The sequence below is a fragment of the Syngnathus floridae genome, chromosome 18, assembly GCF_059516105.1.
Source record: "Syngnathus floridae isolate MCC-2025c chromosome 18, RoL_Sflo_1.0, whole genome shotgun sequence".
NCBI lineage: Eukaryota > Metazoa > Chordata > Actinopteri > Syngnathiformes > Syngnathidae > Syngnathus > Syngnathus floridae.
Window position 1 is genome coordinate 2,640,706 of NC_142430.1, and position 22,069 is coordinate 2,662,774.

At 43.7% G+C, this 22,069-nt stretch overlaps 1 protein-coding gene across 3 annotated transcripts in view; it reads left to right on the top strand.

The window, feature by feature from the left end:
- f3a (coagulation factor III, tissue factor a) overlaps positions 1-22,069 on the top strand; it is a 75,090-nt gene that overhangs the window by 33,123 nt on the left and 19,898 nt on the right. For 2 of the 3 annotated variants that reach the window (XM_088360388.1, XM_088360389.1), the window contains exons 3-4: positions 20,428-20,536; positions 20,669-20,862. In XM_088360388.1, coding sequence (XP_088216514.1) covers positions 20,428-20,536; positions 20,669-20,862 — 303 coding nt within the window. Of the gene's footprint in view, positions 1-6,831; positions 7,068-20,427; positions 20,537-20,668; positions 20,863-22,069 lie in introns of those variants that run through there. The other variant, XM_088360387.1, reaches the window with a different exon arrangement.

Sequence of the window (22,069 nt, forward strand, 5' to 3'; positions counted from 1 at the left end):
AACTTCTCCCCCGCCAGCTTGCTTTTTTGATTCTAACCAAATGGCCGATTCCTGTATTTTGGTGACAGGAAGTCTGCCTTCCTGGCCCCGGCCCCATAAAATCTCACGCGCGCGTAATCTGGTCACCTCTAAACTTAGAAGTGAAATATACATTGTATGAGACCTAAATAAAAATACACCAGAAGAACTACAGTACTTTGCTGTATGGCAGAAAGGTTCGACACATAATTGTCACGTCTCGTCCCCAGTTTTGCTATGTGTCTAGGTTGCCATAGTTTCTGTTTGCGTCGTCCCTCCCCTCCTGTGTCACCTCAATCAATGTAATCGTGGTCACCTATATAACGTATAACGTAGAGGGAACAAGACCCAGTGGCCGGCCTAAAAAGACCTGGCAGACGACCGTGGCAGCCGACATGAAGGCACTCGGCATCAACCACGAGATGGCCATGGACCGTTCCCGGTGGAAGAAAGCCATATCGAGAATCCAGTCTAACAGCGGCGCCTGGAAAGCGGACTTTAAACCGATGATGATGATGATGATGATGATGAGCTACTTCGTGTTTTGTATTTAAGTCCTGTCTGCCCCTCACTCCTCGTCGGATCATTGTTGTCGTCGTACTGTCTTGCTGTCGTCATGTCCTGCTGTCATCTTGTTTCACGTCCCGGTCAGTCAGTCAAGTTATTGTTTGTTAAGTCATGTCTGTTCGCCTTTTGAGTTCCCTTCAATAAACCCAGGTCCAAGCTGAATTTGGTCGCCCTGCTCCATCTGTTTCATGACAATAATAGCAGTATAATCTCTCTACAATAATAAACTGTCAGAATTCATACTTAATTTCAAAGGTAAATAAAATGGTTTTTTTAAATTAATTAACTGATCATTATTGTTTCATTTTAACAACGTAAATTCAACTATCTCAGGGTTTACTGTTGTAAGAACATAAGCAGGCGATTGAGAGGTGGTTTTATGCAGCAACTTCATATGGTGAAGTGCTGAGCTGCACGGCAAAGCACTGGTTGATTTTATGTTCCCACCCTTACCTTAAAGAGGAAGTCAAATAAAAAAATGTTTTTTTTCAATACGATGCGCCTCCAATCGTCTAAACATGGCATTCTGATTAATAGTTTGTAGAATAGCAATTTAGCAGAAAAGGAATGGAGGCGCATAGAACATAGGTCTTAAGACATTTTTAAACTTATTTCCCCCGTTAACTTTATTTGTTTGTCTTGGGAGAACATAAATTCACCAAGTTTAGGGTAGTGATGTGCATTCCAGTTCTTTTAGGTGAACTGAATCTTTAGAATCAGTTCACTCAAAACATTCGTTCAAACGAATCGTTCAATGAATCCCCCCCCCCCCCCAACCCGAACCACACACATAATAATAATTGACTCAGGTAATTAACACATTTCTTTCTATAATACAACACTTACACACTGATCCGTTGGCAACAGTCTCTCACCCGGTCGTGAACCGGAAATTGCGTCACTGACTCGTAAAGTCCCTCCTCCATCTATCGCTTGCTGGCACTGCTGATTGGTCGTTCGCGAAGATTCACGAGTGAGTGACAGACAGCATTGCCGCTATGCCATTGCCAGCCGACACACTTTATGCCAACATTGATGTTTTAATTTTGTATTTGTTGGCTTGTAGTTGATGGTGTTAATAAATCAAATGTGTTTGTGTTTGAATAAAAGGTTGAAAAAAAAAACGTTATACCGACATTTGTTAATTTCGGGGACACCAACTCATATAACAACGTAAAACACATCAAAGTCAAAGTCAGCTTTATTGTCAATTTCTCCACATGCCAAAGACACACAAAGAAACCGAAATTTCGTTCCCCCCTATCCCACGGTGACAAGACATGGCTCACAACAGACAAACAGTAAACAAGTATAACAAAAGCGTGCTGAATAAATAATGAATAAATAACACAACAATAAATAAATAAATAATTAATTAAGAGGAGCGTAAAAACGCGTACAGCAGACATTCCCGAAAATAGCGCAACAGTGCCGCACGCTACGCAGAAGGGGGTAGCGAGTTCAGGGCCCTAACAGCCTGGAGAAAGAAGCTGTTGGCGAGTCTGGTGGTGCGGGAGCGCAGGCTCCTGTACCTCTTCCCAGAGGGCAGAAGGTCAAACAAGGAGTGAGCCGGGTGACTCACATCTCTGGCAATCGAGGTTGCCTTGCGGGCGAGATGGGAGGTGTAAATGTCCTTCAGGGAGGGAAGCGAAGCACCAATAATCTTACCAGCCGTATTCACTATGCGCTGCAGGGCCTTCAAGTTCTGTTCAGTGCAGTTACCACCCCAGACAGCGATGCAACTGGTGAGGACGCTCTCAATGGTGCCACGGTAGAATGTAGACAGGACTGCCTGAGGAGCACATGCACGCCTGAGCTTCCGCAGGAAATACAGGCGGCGCTGAGCTTTCTTTGCCAGTGACGAGGTGTTCGCGGACCAGGAGAGGTCCTCACTGATGTGCACCCCCAGGAACTTGGTGCAGCTCACCCTCTCCACCACAGCACCGTCGATGATCAGCGGCAGGTGTGTTGTGTGACCCTTCCGGAAGTCCACAATGATTTCCTTGGTCTTACTGACGTTCAGCAGGAGGTTGTTGTCCCTGCACCACGTGGTCAGAAGGTCAACTTCCGACCTGTACCGAGTCTCGTCGCCCTTCGTGATGAGACCCACCAGAGTCGTGTCGTCAGCAAACTTCACTATGCGGTTGTCGCTGTAGGTCGCAGTGCAGTCATGCGTCAGCAGGGTGAAGAGCAATGGACTGAGCACGCAGCCCTGGGGGGCCCCCGTGCTCAGCGTGATGCTGGCGGAGATTTTGTCGCCAACACGCACCACCTGAGGCCTCTGACAGAGGAAGTCCAGTATCCAGTTGCAGAGGGAGGTACTGAGGCCCAGCTCGTCGAGTTTGGAGATGAGTCGCTGCGGCACAATGGTGTTGAAGGCAGAGCTGAAGTCCACAAACAGCAACCTCACATATGAGTCCTTCCTCTCCAGGTGGGTGAGGGCCGAGTGAAGGGCAGAGCAGATGGCATCCTCAGAGGACCGCGTGGCACGGTACGCAAACTGGAAAGGGTCAATGGTGGGGGGGAGAACGGACTTGATGTGCTCCAAGACCAGCCGCTCAAAGCACTTCATGATGATGGGCGTCAGTGCCACAGGGCGGTAGTCATTGAAGCAGGACGGTGCAGGTTTCTTCGGCACAGGAACGATGGTGGCAGCCTTGAAACACGAGGGGACGATGGCCTGCTGCAGGGAAACGTTAAAGATGTCTGTGAAGACACCCGACAGCTCCCCAGCGCAGTCCTTCAGCGCTCGACCCGGGATGTTGTCAGGGCCCGCCGCCTTACGGGTGTCAATAGCGGCAAGCGCCCTCCTCACACCGTCGGCAGAGAGGCGCAGGGGCTGCTCGTGTGGGGGGGGAGTGGTCTTCAGCGGGCAAGTGCTGTTCTGGGCGTCGAAGCGAGCAAAGAAGCGGTTCAGATCGTTCAGCAGGCGGACGTCGCCCTCACAGCTCCTCGGCGCGGGCTTGTAGTCTGTGATGGTCTGAATGCCCCGCCAAAGGCTACGTGCGTCCTTGCTGTCCTTGAAATGGGTGGAGACCTTGCACGAGAACGCCTTCTTCGCTTCTTTGATGCCTCGGGACAGGTCGGCCCTCGCTGTCCTCAAGCCAGCCTCATCCCCTGCTCTGAAAGCCTTGTCCCTGGCCCTCAACAGTCTGAGGACAGCCCCCGTCAGCCATGGCTTCCAGTTCGCGCGAGTGACGACGGATTTCGAGCAAGTCACATCATCGATGCACTTCGTGATGTAAGAGGTAACAGAGTCAGTATATTCCTCTATGTCCGTCCAATCGTTGTAGGTGGCTGCCTGCTTAAACAAGTCCCAGTCAGTGGTGTCGAAGTAGTCACGAAGTGCATCGGAGGCACCCTCAGGCCACACTCGAACCTGCCTCCGAACCGGCCTGGATGCCTTTACCAATTGTCTGTATGCGGGCAAAAGCAAAACGGTGAGATGGTCAGAAAGCCCCAGATGGGGGAGGGGGGTGGCTTTGAAGGCTCCCTTTTGCGCCGAGTAGACCAGGTCCAGGAAGCTGTCTCCACGTGTCGGAAAAGGAACATGCTGGTGAAGCCTCGGGAAAACAGACTTCAGGTTGGCATGATTGAAGTCTCCAGCGAAGATGGTGAAACCGTCAGGGTGCGCCGTTTGCTGTTCACTGACGGCCTGGTACAGTTCGCCAAGCGCCGCGGTCCTGTCTCCTTCGATGTTGGAAGGCGGGATGTATACCGCGACTAGCAGAATCGCGGTAAATTCCCTCGGCAGATAAAAAGGACGGCACTTAATGATCACAAACTCCACAAGCGGCGAGCAGTGCTTACATACCATCACAGAGTCCCGGCACCATTCTTATCGGATGTAGACGCATATTCCACCTCCTCGCGACTTTCCCCCTCGTACAATGGCACGGTCCGCCCGATAGCACGCTAGCCGCTCCAGATGCACCGCAGAGTCCGGAATGTTGTCACTCAACCAGGTCTCGGTGAACACGAGCACACAGCAGTTCCGCACCGTCCGGTTCGTAGACCTCAGCAGGCGAACGTAATCCATTTTGTTGTCCAGCGATCGAACATTCGCCAGAAGAATGGAGGGCACCGCCGGTCGCGCTGGGTTGGCCGCCAGCCTGGCCCGGACGCCTCCGCGCTTGCCCCTCTTCTGCTTCCTCGCACACCGTTTCCGACGACTCCCAACCGGGGGAGGAATAGCGGGTGAGGTCGGCGACGGATCAGGACGTAGCAGTCCGAGCGCCTTTAATGTCGACGCTTCAAAGTCCAGAACGCCGCAAAACCCACTTCTGCCGATGTCAAGCAGAACCTGCCTGCTGTACTTGTAGCACGGACGAGACGAACACACAAGACTGTCGGACGAACACTCATTAGACGAACAAATCACTTACTGACGTACTGACGGGACAGAGAGTGGCCGCTGCGTGTGCACGCGCCGCCATCTACAACACATATACATATTGTCATATAAAGCAGTTAACCAAATGTCTGATTTTTATGTTTTGATTGGCGAATATAAAAACAAGGAATCAAACACCAGAGAAGTTGTAACTTAAATGTTAATAATAATAATAATAATAATAATAATAATAATAATAATTATTATTATTATTATTAAAGTACATCTCAAACCAGCAATCTAATGTGAAACTGCAGTCGATATATTGGATAACAATATTTAGGCATATATTTGCATGCACGTTATTTCAAACCTACTATAAGTAAATCGTAAATCTAGATTCTGGTTTACATAGTTCACGCCAGGAGACGCAACACGTCCACTGACTGATCCGTTGATGCACAGGAAGGCAGTTCACTCATTGACTCGTTCGCGAACGGGAAAGCCAGGATTTGTTCCCTCACTGATCCGTTCTCGCGGTGAACTGGAAATGCGAATCACTCACTGAGTGATTCACTCGGTGAGTGATTCACTGTGAGTGATTCACTCAGTGAGTGATTTGTTCACTCACAGATTCGTTTGTTGGTGAACAGGAAATGCAATTCACGACTCGTTCGTGAACGAGAAGTTACATCATTTTCTTCTTCGTTTTGTTTTACGGCGTGGTGGCACCAGCTTCAATGGGCATTACTGACACCTACTGGTTAAAGTTATATGAAAGGAAAAAAGAATCACTTCCTAAAGTGATTCGTTCACTCTCGTTCACTGAAAAGATTCGTTCTTTTTGAACGAATCGTTCACTCACGAGCCAACACTAGTTTGGGGATTTTTTACCACTATATTTCTATTTGTGACATGGTGGATTACTATTCAGACCTTTGTTAATCCATGTGTGAGGTTATCAGTTTGAAAAAAAACTCAGAGTCGATAACCTCGACTGGACATTGCATGCTGCTGCAGTGATTTATTGTCGTCTTTTATGGGCATGCCTCAGTGGGGCTGGGTGAGTCGGGTAAGTGTTAGGTCAGAGATAAATAGACCCGTGAGGGCGGAGAAACGTATGTTAATGCGGCCATATCCAATGTGGAACATGGCACCATGAGTAAAGATGCCTCAGTTGCATTTTAGTTTTAGCAAACAGAAATTATTTTATACTTGAAGCCAAAAGAGTTCAGGACAAAGTATGTTTTAAGGTAGTATTTGACCAATATTGTTATTGTAACATTATTTGGTGAATAAAACTTTGCTGACTGTGTAGCTGATAGATATTGTGAAGTTCAATTTGGCATAACACTCCATTCCTGTGGTGAATATGTATATGTGTGTGTGTGTGTGTGTGTGTGTGTGTGTGTGTGTGTGTGTGTGTGTGTGTGTGTGTGTGTATGTATATATATATATATATATATATATATATATATATATATATATATATATATATATATATATATATATATATATATAATATTATTCATGCAGCCGGTAATCTTTTTCCACCTCATTTATTCACAACATGGACACAGAGCTCATGCTTCATATTGAACATTCCTTTACAAAAGGCAGCATGTGTGTGTGCAGTGTTTTTTTCATCGCACTTGCTGTCGTCTGCCTATGTTGAATAATCATTGTTGTCACCGTGCAAACTCAGTGGCCTTCAGAGACACGATGGACATTCTGCAGGGATTTTCCATCTCAGTGTATACATCTGTGTGTTGCATGTTTTTGTTGGTAAACAAAAACATGCGACACACAGATGTACATATATACAGTATATATGTACCACATTAAACGTGGCGGACGCGCTTACGTATCACAGCAACAAGTCAATGAGCTCAAGGCGGGGTCTATTTGTATTCAATGTCGATAGTGAATGGATTGCACATTCAAATCATTCGAGTCACACAAGCGTCACCGAAAGGTGTCAGTTGAGTGTTGAATACACTACCGACAACATCTCCAAGAACAAAGTACATATTTTCAACCGGATTACTTGAACCGCGTGGAATTTAACACAAAATGCTGAGGACAAAAGGGACAACAGCACTTCTGGTCCTGCTAATACTCGTCTTTCTGCACTCAAATGCCGTTATAGGTGAGTTTCTCCAGTCCGCCGACTTATGTTGATCTTCAAGTCGCCAATGTGAGGTTTTCTCTTGGTTGCATTCAACCACATACGTATAACCAAGTTTTCGTGGTGGTGGTAGTGGTAGTATGCGTGGGTGTGTGTGGGTGGTGGCGGTGGTGCGGGGGGGGGGGGGGGGGGGGTTGTGTTCTCGCCATTCTTGAAGACCTGCAACATAGCGTTAACGTCTGAGAAACGCTTTTAAAAACACCAGGAGTTGTAAATATTTTAATTATAGAACAGAGAGCAAAATATGCAAACTTGTGTAAATACATAGAATTTAAAGCCAGAAATGGAGAAAGATTGTAAAAAATAATTAAATACAAACATAACCTTAAATTCATTTTCTCTTCTTTTTACATTTCATATATAATTTTGATATTTAAATTGTAAAATTAATGAACATGCCAAATACATTAAAAAATATCCCTATTAGTAAATAGGGGTTAAAACTAGTCAGTTAATTGAGTTATTACCACGATTCATTTCAACGCCCTTTTAAATCCATCAATTTTTTAATCACGGGATTAAGACTCATTTTGGCTTAATATAATTTGTATTCTTTTCATGTACTGTTGCTTGGCCTAATATAATTTGTATTCTTTTCATGTACTGTTACCGCAGAAAAACTATACTTCATCAGATCTTGCGAGACCGAAAATAAACATCTAGTAGACCACACTGGTGGCAATAGTCTGGGCTTGTTATGCAAAGATTTCATCCATTTTTAGAAATAAAGGCGTCACGACAAATGGTGTGTTCATTTTTACAGGGTTAATATGGTGAATTAAGTTATATGGCCGCTAAGGTCAAAACAAACTTTAAAAATGGTTAGTTACACTATAGGCGGAGTCCTTGTTTGAATTTTATATGCATGTATTATTTTTTATATTGCCCATTTTTTTTTAATTCTTAGAATGGACTGTTGAGGGGCTGTTTGTGTGACTTTTTATGAATTAAATTCAATTCAATAAAAATAGTGTCTGCATAAGAAAATCAATCCTCTTCCACATGCATCAGTGTATCGATATTCATGTGGCAGGGTATCATTTGCCATATTTTTTTTACAATAAATGCAATGTGCCATTAGCTATGGTTTAACAACAAAACATTTGATTAATAGCTTTTAAATATTTTAATTGCTTGACAGCAATAGTTAAAACCCTTTATAGTTTAAGCGGCCCGTATGCGGCCCGCATGAGGATCCTGTGCGCAAAGTGAAAGTCAAACCACACCATTTGAAGACCTGGACATTGCTTGTCCCGTTCCACATACCTTTAAGGGTTAATTAAAAATGTCCCAAAAATATTTTCTAATTTCATAAATTTTCATGAATGGACCAAAGTTGCTTTGCTTTTATTTTGAAGTTGTCTCATTTCACGTACATAATGACGTATCAAGACGTGCGAATGATTGGATCGTTGTCACAAGTCACACGACTTTAGCCCAGAAAAATGTCTGCTCGTGCTTAAAATACAATGCTAGAAGCTGAATGCAGAGTTTTCAACAAATATTGGACAGTTAAGTATTTATTTACAGTTGTCAGAGGTAAAGCTGTATTTAGTTTGCGGGGAGCAGATCGCCGTGTTTAAGGACTACAATTTGAATCGGCATGACGAGACGAAACACAAGAAACTTGAATGATGCTGAAAGGGCACGGACATCGGAAGCTTTGCTAGCTAAGCTGCGAAAGCAGCAAGGCTTTTTTTTTTTTTTTTTTTTTTTTTTTTAACCAAGCTTCACACATCCAGGGATGCAGCAACCTCGACCAGCTTTGTAATATCGTACAAAATTGCCAAATACAGATAGCCGTTCTGGGAGGGGGAGTTTGTCAAAAAGTGCTTGATGGACTATGCCCTGAAGAAGGATCGAGAACATTGCGGGGAATCTGCAGCTTCAGCTGCAACACAAAGTAGCACATTTTGACTTTCTTCTTGTCTTTGGACAAAAGCTGTGATGCCCACGACACAGAGCAGTTACTTCCGTGGTATAACGTCATGCATGGACACACTGGGACTGAAATCGGACGGACTGGCAGGTGTTACAATGGACGGTGGTCTAAATCTTACAGGGAGAAATGTCGGACTTTTGAACGTATGCAAGATAGTGACAGAGATGATATACAGGACTGTCTCAGAAAATTAGAATATTGTGATGAAGTTCTTTATTTTCTGTAATGCAATTAAAAAAAACAAAAATGTCATACATTCTGTATTCGTTACAAATCAACTGAAATACTGCAGGCCTTTTATTATTTTAATATTGCTGATTATGGCATACATCTTAAGAAAATTCAAATATCCTATCTCAAAATATTAGAATATTATGAAAAAGTAAACTAGTAGGGTATTCATTTAATCACTTGAATCGTCTAATTAACTCGAAACACCTGCAAGGGTTTCCTGAGCCTTGAAAAACACACAGCTTGGTTCAGTGAACTAAATCACAAGTATGGGGAAGACTGCTGATCTGACTGCTGTTCAGAGGACCATCATTGACACCCTCCATCAGGAGGGTAAGACACAAATAGAAATTTCTCAAAGAGCAAGCTGTTCACAGAGTGCAGTTTCAAAGCACATCCACAAAGAGTCTGTTGGAAGGGGAAATGTGGCAGGAAACGCTGCACAACCAAGAGAGATGACCGCAGCCTTAACGACATTGTGATGAAGAGTCGCTTCCAGAATTTGGGGGAGCTTCAAAGACAGTGGACTGAAGCTAAAGTCTATGTATCAAAAGCCACTGTTCACAGACGTGTCCAGGAAATGGCCTACAATAGCTGTATTCTCATGGTCAAGCCACTTCTGAAGCGTCTGACTTGGGCTATGGCAAAGAAGCACTGGACAATTGCAGAGTGGTCCAAAGTCCTCTTTTCAGATGAAAGCAAGTTTTGTATTTCATTTGGAAGTCAAGGTGCCAGAGTCTGGAGAAAGGCTAGAGAGGAGCAACATCCAAGTTGCTTGATATCCAGTGTGAAGTTCTCAAAGTCAGCGATGGTTTGGAGAGCCATGCCAGCTGCTGGTGTTGGTCAACTGTGTTTCATCAGGTCCAAAGTAAATGCAGCTGTGTACCAAGAGATTTTAGAGCACTACATGCTTCCGTCTGCTAAAAAGCTCTGTGGAGATGATTTCATTTTCCAGCATGATCTGGCACCCGCCCACAGTGCCAAAACCACCAGTAAATGGTGTACATTATGGCATTAGTGTCCTCGATTGGCCTGCCAATTCCCCTGACCTGAACCCCATAGATAATTTGTGGGGTATTGTGAAGAAGAAACTGAAAGACACCAGACCCAACAAAGCAAAAGAGCTAAAGGCCGCTATTGAAGCATCCTGGGCATCCATAACACCTCAGCATTGCCACAGGCTGATTGCCTTCATGCCACGCAACATTGATGCAGTAATCCGTGCAAAAAGATTCCCAACCAAGTACTGAGTGCATTAATGGACATTTTAAATGTTTGATTTTGTTTTGCTGTTATAAATCTTTTTTTTTTACTTGGTCTGAGGAAATATTCTAATATTTTGAGATCGGATATTTGAGTTTTCTAAAGCTGTTTACCATAATCAACAATATTAAAATAATAAAAGGCTTGCAATACTTCAGTTGATTTGTAACAAATCTAGAATATATGACATTTTTGGTTTTTTTAATTGCATTGCAGAAAATAAAGAACTTTATCACAATATTCTAATTTTCTGAGACAGTCCTGTACATAAAAAAAATCAATGCTCATTATGTCATGGAAACCTTTTTGAGATGAATGACACAAGCGACTTTGTAATATAGCCGTGTATCTTTGTGAGTCTGGCGGTATAATTGTACCTCAATACTTCACAGGTCATGATACGATATGTATGTACCTTGATATTATTTGATACAATTTTACACAATGGGATACGGTACAAGTACAGTATGGCCTCACTGCTCCTTAGTTATGTTGAACACATCCATATACCAGTGGCGGGCCATGCATTTCACACCTAGGCCTTCAGTAGTACTCGATCTGAATCCATCCAACCCTCAATAACTATTTTATGGCTATAAAACTTCTACTGCAGGTACACCTGCGACACATAAAAAAGAAGCATTAAAAATAACCTGATCAAATTGCAATATTATTTAGGAACAACATTTTACTCACCAAAATTCCTGATTATTTGTCCACAAAATCCATCCTACCTTCTTTCCTCAAGAAGATTTCAATTACTCTGTTGTGCAGATTACCCTTGCATTTCAGTTCCATCATGAAGTCATTTTCTATCGCCATCGAAGCTAATGCTAATACAAGTTGCGGCGTTCCTCGGAGCCTGTGAGCCAGGAGTACCGCTCGTAGTTAGTGGACTGAAATTGGCGGACAAATTCTTTTCCTGGTTGTGACAGGCCTGCTGGCTTCGGAGTTGCCCGACCAGATTTGATAAAGTAAAGGGGCCTGGGGGCCAATAGTTTTTTCTGACATGTTTTAACTACAAAAATTTCATGCAAATACACACTGTTATAAAACAAATTTCATTGTCTCGATTGTCTTTTTTTTAAATGACGAAATAACCAAATATAAGCCACTCAGGCAGATGTGAACAACTCTAAAAACACATTCTGCCTTTCATTCATATCTGAAGAGTCAGATAACATTGAACAAACTGTATGAAATACCTTAAATTTACATGAATTTTAAATTATTTTTGACTCATGAACATTTGAAACAGGAGTTATAAGCAATGATAAGTTGTCTGTTATTATAAAAACTTAAAACACGTGAATTTTGCTCTTGTCATTTACAATATCTTTCAGAAAGTAATAGTTTGTGTCGCGTCTTCAGGTCCAGAACATCAATTGCCTTGTTTTTCAGTGAAGAAGTATTGTAATTCCCATTTCTCTTGAAAGTAACAGCCCTCAATGTCAACTTTCCTCGTTTTCTTTGCAGTCGCCACTGCAGAAAGGAGCGGAGAGGGGTGGTGCTTCCACCTTTTGGTGTTAGGAGGAATTACAGTTTCAAGTTTCACGATTTTTTTTTTATTCAGTTTGACAGTGCAGGCAGGCCATAAATAATACTGTGGACCGTATGAATGACCGGGGGCCGGATTTGGCCCGCGGCCCGGACTTTGGACATGCCTGATCCAATCGAAGCGTGTGAATACGCTGACGTTTCCATACACCTTCTCAGTTTGATCGACATTTATTTTATGCTACACGGCCCACAGAACTGATTGTGAATGCATCCAGGCAGATTTCTTTGACCCTGGCAGCAAATAGTGGCTGAAATGTGATTGGTTAAATGCTTAAATATGAAAATACACGTCTGGAGACAGCGCAACCAGGGGGCAGCAATGAAAGGAAGCGGACAGACCATTTGGAATTATCGGACAAAATATAAGTAACATCAGTCTGTGATTCAGATATTTTTAGGCCAGCAGAGAAGGCCTTGCAGGCCCTGACGGCCCACCACTGCCATATACACAACACAGTCCACAACACAGAGCAGTGACTTATACGTAATTGTCCGTGGGATAACGTCGGACTTAAAGATTACGGAAGAGCTGGCATGCATGCGGTCGATGAAAGGAACGACAACCGGGAGCAATGTGGTCGCGGAGGCACATGCATGCATGGATACACTGGAATTGAAATAGGACAGACTGGCAGGTGTCACAACGAACAGTTGTACATATCTTACGGGGGAAATGTTCGGACTTAAACATATGCAAGACAGTGACGGAAATCGACGCAGATCAGAATTGGTATTTTTGCATTGTATTATCCACCAACATGTGTTGTGCAAATCAGTGCTAAAATTACACTTTGTTATTGATGTTACTAAAATTGGAAACTTCATCAGGGCACTGGCATTGAATCACACAGTTTGTCACACAAAGAGCATGAGAGTGAATGTTGTGACATCGGCTTCCACACAGTTGTCAGATGGCTCAGCCTGGGCAAAGCGCTAAAAAGAGTGTGGAGTGCACACGCGAACTCCACTGACTGTGATTGAATCGCGTCACCAGAAAGACTAGCAACATATTTGGTTTGAACGCAGCATTACATCAATAAAGCCACGTTAATCACTGGTGCAAACTGTATACATTTCTATCAGTTACGCATATTTTCGGCACATTTGATTGTAGCTTCAGTTAGCATGCATGGATTAGCCATGCATGATATGAAAACAAAGCCCAGAACTTTGTATTTGACTAACATCTCACAGGACAAGGCACTAACAAAGTTATATGCAGACTACGTTCAGACGGATGGTTACACTATGAACGTGTTCATTGACTTGCCGTGACAGTGTCCAAAACACTACACCAACAGCCAAACCAAACGCAAGTCATACACACAGTAGCCAGAGACTGATGCTTTCTCTAAGCTAATGTTGCGTTTACATCAAATATGTTGCTAGCATTTCTGGTGATGGGATTAAATCACAGGCAGAGTGGTTTCCGGGTGCTGGCGCGCGAGTGCAATTGCATTAGATGTCATCCATTGTTGATATTAACAATACATTTCCACCATTTCTGTCAAGTGTTAAATAGCCAGAAACGTTGCTTTAGTGTGCGTGTGTGTGTGTGTGTGTGTGTGTGTGTGTGTGTGTGTGTGTGTGTGTGTGTGTGTGTGCGTGCGTGCGTGCGTGCGTGCGTGCGTGCGTGCGTGCGTGCGTGCGCGTGCGTGCGTGTGTGTGTGCATGCATTCGGTCCCAACTAGTTGGCGGTGAGCGAGGTGCTTGGCCAGATTGGACATGTTCCCACGCTGAACCACAGCAATTTTCAAATACCGTAATTTCCGGACTATAAGTCGCGTTTTTTTTCATAGTTTGGGTGGGGGGGCGACTTATATATGTTTTTTTTCACAAATTTTTACTTGATCATTAAGACATCACTTACAAGTATAGTTGACCACTTCCCATGTTATTTTTAGTATAGTTGATCACTTCACATGCTTTTATATCTTTATCTTGAACATATTCAAAACATGAAAAATAGAGAAAACATCAAATAAAGCAATTAACCCTTTAAAGCACCATATCCAAGTCCACTGTCTGCTGTATGTACACTTGCTCCATTTTTGCTCCTCTTATATTTATTATTATTATTTATTATTATTTGTTTATTTATCATTTATTCAACACTCTTATTTATTCATTGTTTGTGCCTTCTTGGTTTTTTTTTGTGTTGCTTGTATGCATATGTGTACTATCTCACCGAGGGATAGTGGAAACGTAATTTCAATCTCTTTGTGTGTCTTAGTATATTAAAAAAAAATCGACGATAAAGCAGACTTTGACTTTGATAAAACAACCAAAAAAAATTATATTTTCAGACGAAACTGGATGAGGGCGCTCTAAATTTCACCGTTGGCCGTGACTCATCAACTGGGTGGGCTTAAGAAAAATGGCACCAAAAAGAAACTCATATTTTGCAGGTTACAAACTTCAAGTTGTAAAATATGCAGCTGAAAACAGTAATCGAGCAGCAGAAAGAAAGTTTGGAGAACCGTGATGTACCAATGGATTACTATTTCAAGTGACGTCAGTAGCGCGGCGCGCCAGTTGTGTACATACAAACGTGCCCACATAAGGACTACCAGCATCATTAGCAGTGATCATTTCTAAGTACGGAGGACAAAGAGTTTGAAGGAATTAAGGATTTGGAGTGACATGGAAGGTTTGAAAAACTATTATGGCTTTTAACGCCCGGTCCTACTCTACTGAGTTTGGGGCCGGCGCTCGGCCGAGTGGCTGTCCGCAAACGGTGCGCGGGGCTCGGACATGGCCATTACGCACGCCCGGTCTGTCTGGAAGTCCACGCCGCCACACGCTTGGAAGTTTGTTTTGTTTAATAAAGAGCCGTTTACCAAACCCACGTCTATCCTTGTACTTTGTTAACGCTACAATATAGTTATATAGTAGATCTGTGGAATAAAGACGAGGCTGACATCAGGACGCACGCGCGGCGATGTTGACAAAGGACGAGGAATTTGATCGATGGATTTAATGGAATTAAAGTGCACGGATGGTTTGAGAATATTATTGGCTTGTATTATAGTTATTTGAAATATAGTTTATCTATAGTTTATATGAGCCTGTGGAATATTTTGAAGTGCAAGCGCCCTCAGCCGTGCGCACCCATTGTTGACAAAGAACGATCGATGGATTTAATGAATTGGAGTGACACCGATGGTTTTATAAACATGTTATTCAGTCGGTTTGCTCTGGCTGTCGGCAAAAAAAAGTTCCAATGAAGTTCCGTATGACACATGGTGCATGCTTTTCAACAAGGAGCAGATGGCCGACAAAGATCATTCTGTAATAATTCTACCAAGTTCATTTTGTCTTCACTTAGAGATCAGTTGACTGGTTCTTTTATGTCAGGTAAACAAAACAACCTGAATAATTGTCTGCGATGAAAGAAGCAGTCAACTAAGATCATTCTGTGTCTTGACTGGGCGAGACGTAACACAAATTTGTCATTAATCAGACGCCGGTGGGGATAGGGCAATGTGATGTTTCCTGCTTGCAATAACATGATGACACAGACAAAACAACAACTTTATGAATACCAGTTCTTTTATCCAACTCATGCATACTGCGTGCTCAGTCCGCTGCTCTTCACCCTGCTGACGCATGACTGCACTGGAACCTACAGCGACAACTGCATTGTGAAATTTGCTGATGACACGACTCTGGTGGGTTTCATCACCAAGGGCGACGAGACTCAGTACAGGTTGGAGGTTGACCTCCTGACCGCATGGTGCAGGGACAACAACCTCCTGCTGAACGTCAACAAGACCAAGGAGATTGTTGTTGACTTCCGGAAGGGTCACACCCAACACCTACCGCTGTCCATCGACGGTGCTGTGGTGGAGAGAGTGAGCAGCACCAGATTCCTGGGGGTGCACATCAGTGAGGACCTCTCCTGGTCCGCCAACACCGCGTCACTGGCAAAGAAAGCTCAGCGCCGCCTGTACTTCCTGCGGAAACTCAGGCGAGCAAGTGCTCCTCCGGCCGTCATGACTACATTCTACCGTGGCACCATTGAGAGCGTCCTCTCCAGTTGTATTGCTGTTTGGGGTAGTAGCTGCACTGAATACAACATCAAGGCTCTGCAGCGCATAGTGAACACGGCTGGTAAGATTATTGGTGCTTCACTCCCCTCCCTGAAGGACATTTACACCTCCCATCTCACCCGCAAGGCAACCACGATTGTGAGTGATGTGAGTCACCCCGCTCAGTCTTTGTTTGATATTCTGCCCTCTGGGAAGAGGTACAGGAGCGTGCACTCCCGCACCACCAGACTCACCAACAGCTTCGTACTCCAGGCTGTTAGGATCCTGAACCCTCTCCACCCTTCTGCGTAGCATCCTGTACTTTTGAGCCATATTCTGCTGTTTGCACACTTTCTCCATTTTTGCTCCTCTTATTTGTGTTATTTGTTTATTTATTATTTATTCATCACTCCTATTTATTCATTGTTTGTGCCTTCTTGTTTTTATTTTTTTTGTGTTGTTTACTTGGATGTATATTGTGTACTATGTCTTGTCACCGTGGGATAGTGGGAACGTACTTTCGATTTCTTTGTGTCTTGGCATGTGAGGAAATTGACAATAAAGCAGACTTTGACTTTGACACCCACACACACACACATGCATGCTCGCACGCACACGCGCACACACACACACACACACACACACACACACACACACACACACACACACACACACACACACACACACAACATTGAACAATTGGACAATAATTTCTAACTTTCAACATAGGAGTACTATACACTTTGAAGCAATTGTACTGTGCTAAATGGGTATATAGGGGGATTTATTCTGGGTTTGCGCTTTACAAACTTTGCACTTTACTAACTTGGTGGGTGGTTGCTCCAAATGCACTTTCATTGTTTTTTGTGACAATGATCATAATTATCTTATTCTGTCATCGGCATAAGAGTGAGATTCTAAGCATTTTTTTGTTACCAAATTCCATTGAAAAGCGATCCATCAATTTGCGTGAATGTGATAATATACATGGACCAAAACTGCCAAAATAAAAAAAATAAAAAATGAAAATGAAACAATAATAATAAATTTAAAAAAAACTCCACCCACATTAAAAATAAATCCATTCATCCATCCATCCATTTTCCATACCGCATGTTCCCTCAGGGGTTGCTGGTGTGCTGGAGCCTATCCCAGCAGTCATCAGGCGTTAGGTGAAGGACACCCTGAAGTGGTTGCTGTTAGGGATTTTCGCAGTCTTTCTACCTTTCCCAAGAACCACAAGACCGTTTGGCCATTTTACGTTTGCAAACGATGAGAGCCATCGCAACTTGTGAAACACATACGTGTCTCAAAGCTACGCCAATCTCTTTCTCTTTGCAGCAGCATTTTATTTTAAGAGAGTAGGGTTAGTCAGTGCAGAAGGGTCTTATCCCTTTGTCTACAAGGTTGTCTGGTCAAGATACTGGTCAAGTTAGACAAGTTAGTTAAGACGTTTGCACAACACACAAAGAAGGTGGAAAGTTTTAACAACCAAGAGTTTTGGCATTATTCCAAAACAGCATTTCTATGTAAGATCAAAATAAGTTGTCAACCCTATCAGTTGCCCGCCAATCGCAGGGCACACAGAGACTAACAACCATCCGCACTCACACTCACACTTCAGGGCAATTTGGAGTGCACAATCTGCCTACCATGCATAATTTTGGGATGTGGACGGAATCCAGAGAAACAACATAAAGGCACGAGGAGAACATGCAAACGCCACACAGGGAGGACCGAAACCGGACTCGAACCCGCAACCTCTGAACTGTGAGACGGACGTGCTAACCAGTCCCTTTAAAATATAATTATCAAAATAAAAACATACAAAAATACATACATCAATAAAACATTGCATTTCTCTCTGAATTTATCTTTTCAATTATACACATTTTTTAAATTTGTTTTTAATATTCACGTATCCATCCATCCATTTTCTGTACCACTTTATCCCCACGGGGTCGTGGGCATGCTGGGATAGGTCCCAGCGGTCATCGGGCAGTAGGCGGGGGACACCCTGAACAGGTTGCCAGCCAATCGCAGGCCTTAATTTTCACTTATTTATTTTTTATTTTAGTGCTTTTGGTCCTCCATAAATATGAGTTGGACATTTATATGGGGGGGTGGGAGGCAGCACGGTGGAGCACTGGTTAGCACAGGCGTCGGGAACCTATGGCTCACGAGCCAGATATGGCTCTTTTGGTGACGTTATTAAAAAGAATACATTAGTACACTCAAAAAATCATTGGTCTTAATTAAAATACATGCATTTAATTGTATCTAGCCTATCGTTTTTTTTAAATGGTATGGCTCTCACGGGAATTATTTGTAAAAAATGGGCATGTATGGTTCTGTTCGCCAAAAATGTTCTCGACCCTTTGGTTAGCACATCCGCCTCACTGTTGAGAGGGTGCGGGTCAATTTCCACCTACGGCCTGGCCCTCCCTGTGTGGAGTTTGCATGTTCTCCCCGTGCCCGCGTGGATTTTCTCTGGGCACTCCGGTTTCCTCCCAAATCCCAAAAAACATACTTGGTAGGCTGATTGAGCACTCCAAATTGCCCCTACATGTGAGTGCGAGTGCGGATGGTTGTCTCTGTGTGCCCCGCGATTGGCTGGCAATCGAGTCAGGGTGTCCCTCGCCTACTGCCCGATGACTGCCGGGATAGGCTCCAGCACGCCCGCGACCCCCGTGCGGACAAGTGGTATAAAAAATAGATCAATCACAGGGGCATTTATAATCCTTTAATCACCTTATTCCTTATGATTGAAAAGCTCAGAAGTGACTGCACATATAGTTCAAAGTCTGCATTTACTATCTATATTCTGTGATAATTAACACTCTGATGGGAACAGATTAATGGAGCTATGCATGGATGTATTTCAACTTCATATAGCTGATGATATAGCTTTTTCTGCTGGGGGCTCGGTGGCGCACTGGTTAGCACCTTCTGCCTCACAGTTAGGAGGGTGCCGGTTTGATTCCATCTCCGACCCTCCCTGTGTGCTGTTTGGATTTTCTCCCCGTGCCCGCGCGGGTTTACTCCGGGCACTCCGGTTTCCTCCCGCATCTCAAAAACATGCTTGGTAGGGCAATTGAGCATTCCAAATTGCCCCTAGGTGTGAGTGCAAGTGCGGATGGTTTTCGTCTGTGTGCCCTACGATCGGTCCCCCACCTACTGCTTGATGATTGCTGGGATAGGCGCCAGCACGCCCGCGACCCCAGTGGGGACAAGAGGTATAGAAAATGAATGGATGTTTCTGCTGGGTCTTAAAATCTTGAAAAACATTCTTTTGAGGTGACTGAATTTTCTGTTCTTGCGGGAAAAGGGTCATATAGTGTTCATGCGGTTATGGTTTTTTTTTTTTGGTATGGCGCCAACGTGAGTGGCAGCCTCCCAGCAGTGTTCTCTCTTTTTCTCTTTATGTCCTTCTTTTCTCCTTTTTCTTTCTGGCTTTTTGTCCATTCGGCGATACTGGTGCCTTCTACCGCACCTCGGTATTGCTTCGGATCGGGTATTTTTTTTCCCTGGGACCGGGATGGCTGCGCACATCGGTCGAGACCGGCGTAACTCTACGACAGCTTCCTGCTTATCCGGTCGGTGCTGACCGGGTCCCTCGCCTTGGCCTCGCAGCCGTGACCCCTGTGAGGAGTCTTCTCCCTCGTGCTCGTCGGAACCAACGACCTTCGTCGTGCTAGCCCCGTGGTGACCATCTGCACGTGCCCCGACTCGGTGCCCAGGACGCTGCTCACACGTTTGCCTGCTTTGTGATGTTTTCACCGATTCACGACCACGGTCCTTTGGGCGCTGTTGAACTGGACTGCCCTTACACCTGTCTATGGACCCCGTAGAGGCTATTTTGTGTGTTTTCGGGTGTTCTCTGATATTGAGGGGTGCTGGTTGGCCGTTGTTACTTTTTTCCTTTGTCTTTTTGCTTTGCTTTGCTTTGCTTTGTTTTGCTTTGATGGCTTTTATCGTTCACACTTTCTGGCTTTCTTCGTGGCGCCGTTGTGTGGCAGCCTTATGAGAGCCTATTGAGTTGTGCTCATGCCATCTGTGTGTCTTTTGTATACCCGCTCTGTGGTATGGATACTGCTGTGGCCTTAATTTCCCCACCCCTGGGGATCAATAAATGTTCAATCAATGTGTGAAGTTCACACTTGCTCAGGGGTCTGCTTTTCAGCTGCTGAGATCTTGATCATAGTATTATTGGTCATGTTGCAACTTTGATGTCATTTGATTACAAAGTTGATTAGAAAGTATTTCAAGTGATTTTTGTTAATTAATTTTACAGGCTTTTATCCCAGTGCACAGAACATGACCTGGAAATCCACGAACTTTAAAACCATTCTGACCTGGGAACCATTACCAACTGATTACTCATACACCGTAGAGTTCTCTGTGTAAGACCTTTTAAGAATCTACAGTTCTTTCAATAGCAACTTTTTGTTCTATTATATGACAAATCACTTGTTTTGCGCTGCTGGTATTTGTACAGTATATGTGTAATGGATTGTGTGTGGAACTTTTTGCAGGGTTGCCAAGGACAAACAGAGGAATTCTAATTGCATACGGATCTCAACAACTGTGTGTGATCTGACCAGTTCACTGACTGATTTAAATGCCTGCTATGTAGCTGATGTCCTGTCTGAACCCCCACTGGGAGTAACCTCTGACCTCACTGAGTTTCCATACACAAGCTCCTCACGATTCTGCCCTGCCAATGACAGTAAGTTAATTTTTAAACAACATAATTTAACTGGATCCTAGGATGGCAGCTGTGTGGCTTTCAAGAAACCAATGCAAAAGTTCAGTGCACATACCACGTACATACTGTACATTACAAACTTGAGAGAGGTTGAAAATATGCTCGTCATGTCTGACCCTAAGTTGGAGGATGCGATTAGTATGCGTTCGATACACCAAGTGTACAACGAGTTGTACAGCATTTCCAGTTCCAAGTTACTTAAGTTAGCAAGATTTTCTTCAATTTAGTGGTTATAATAATTGAATTCAATTGAATGTTTTATTTGGGCACAAACGTGAAGACAAAAAGAAAAAGACCCAAAGTAAATACAAATAAAATATTTGAGCTCGAAAAGGAATGTACTCCCACCCCAAATCAAACACTTAATAATGTGGTTTCTAATATAGTACAGTATAGTTTGATTAAGTTGGTGACATATTTATATCAAATCCAACAATGCATTACATGAATCCACATTTGCAATAATAAGAAGGCTTGTGCAAAAAGCGGCAAGGGTAGTCAGAAGAGGGTGGAGCGAACGTAAAATTTATTAAACATGCATACATGGATTCTCCCACTCTCCCCTTCCACTTGCCATCTCGCACGACCCTCACCCCGTCTCTCAAGCGCATACTCCTATAGCAAGTTGTCGTCCTGTCTTTCAACATTAATTTTACATTTTACATTAATTCCTGTGGATAAAAAATCACATCACGGAATGTACTAAATTTGGAAGTAGAGGTTTCACTATACCAGTAGTTTTTAACCTGGGTTCGGTCGAACCCTAGGGGTTCGGTGAGTCAGTCTCAGGGGTTCGGCAAGGCCTCCACTGTGGAGGTCCGGACACACCTGAATTATTGTGTAAATTTGTGACGATGCATATCTGAACCTGTCTCTCAAAGGCAACAGCAGAAGTCACACTGATTTGCAGGTACCATATTTTTCGGAGTATAAGTCACGTTTTTTTTTTTTTCATAGTTTGGTAGGGGGGGCAACTTTTAATGAGGAGTGGCTTATATGTGAATTTTTTCACAAATTTTCAAAAAAAAAAAAAAAGGGAAACCGCGATAAACGAACCGCAATGTAGCAAGGGATTACTGTAATTTGAATTTGAAGTGACGTCAGCGGCGCGGCGCGGCGGTTACTACCGGCATCATTAGCGGCTTTGTTTGTAAGTGACACGGAGAAT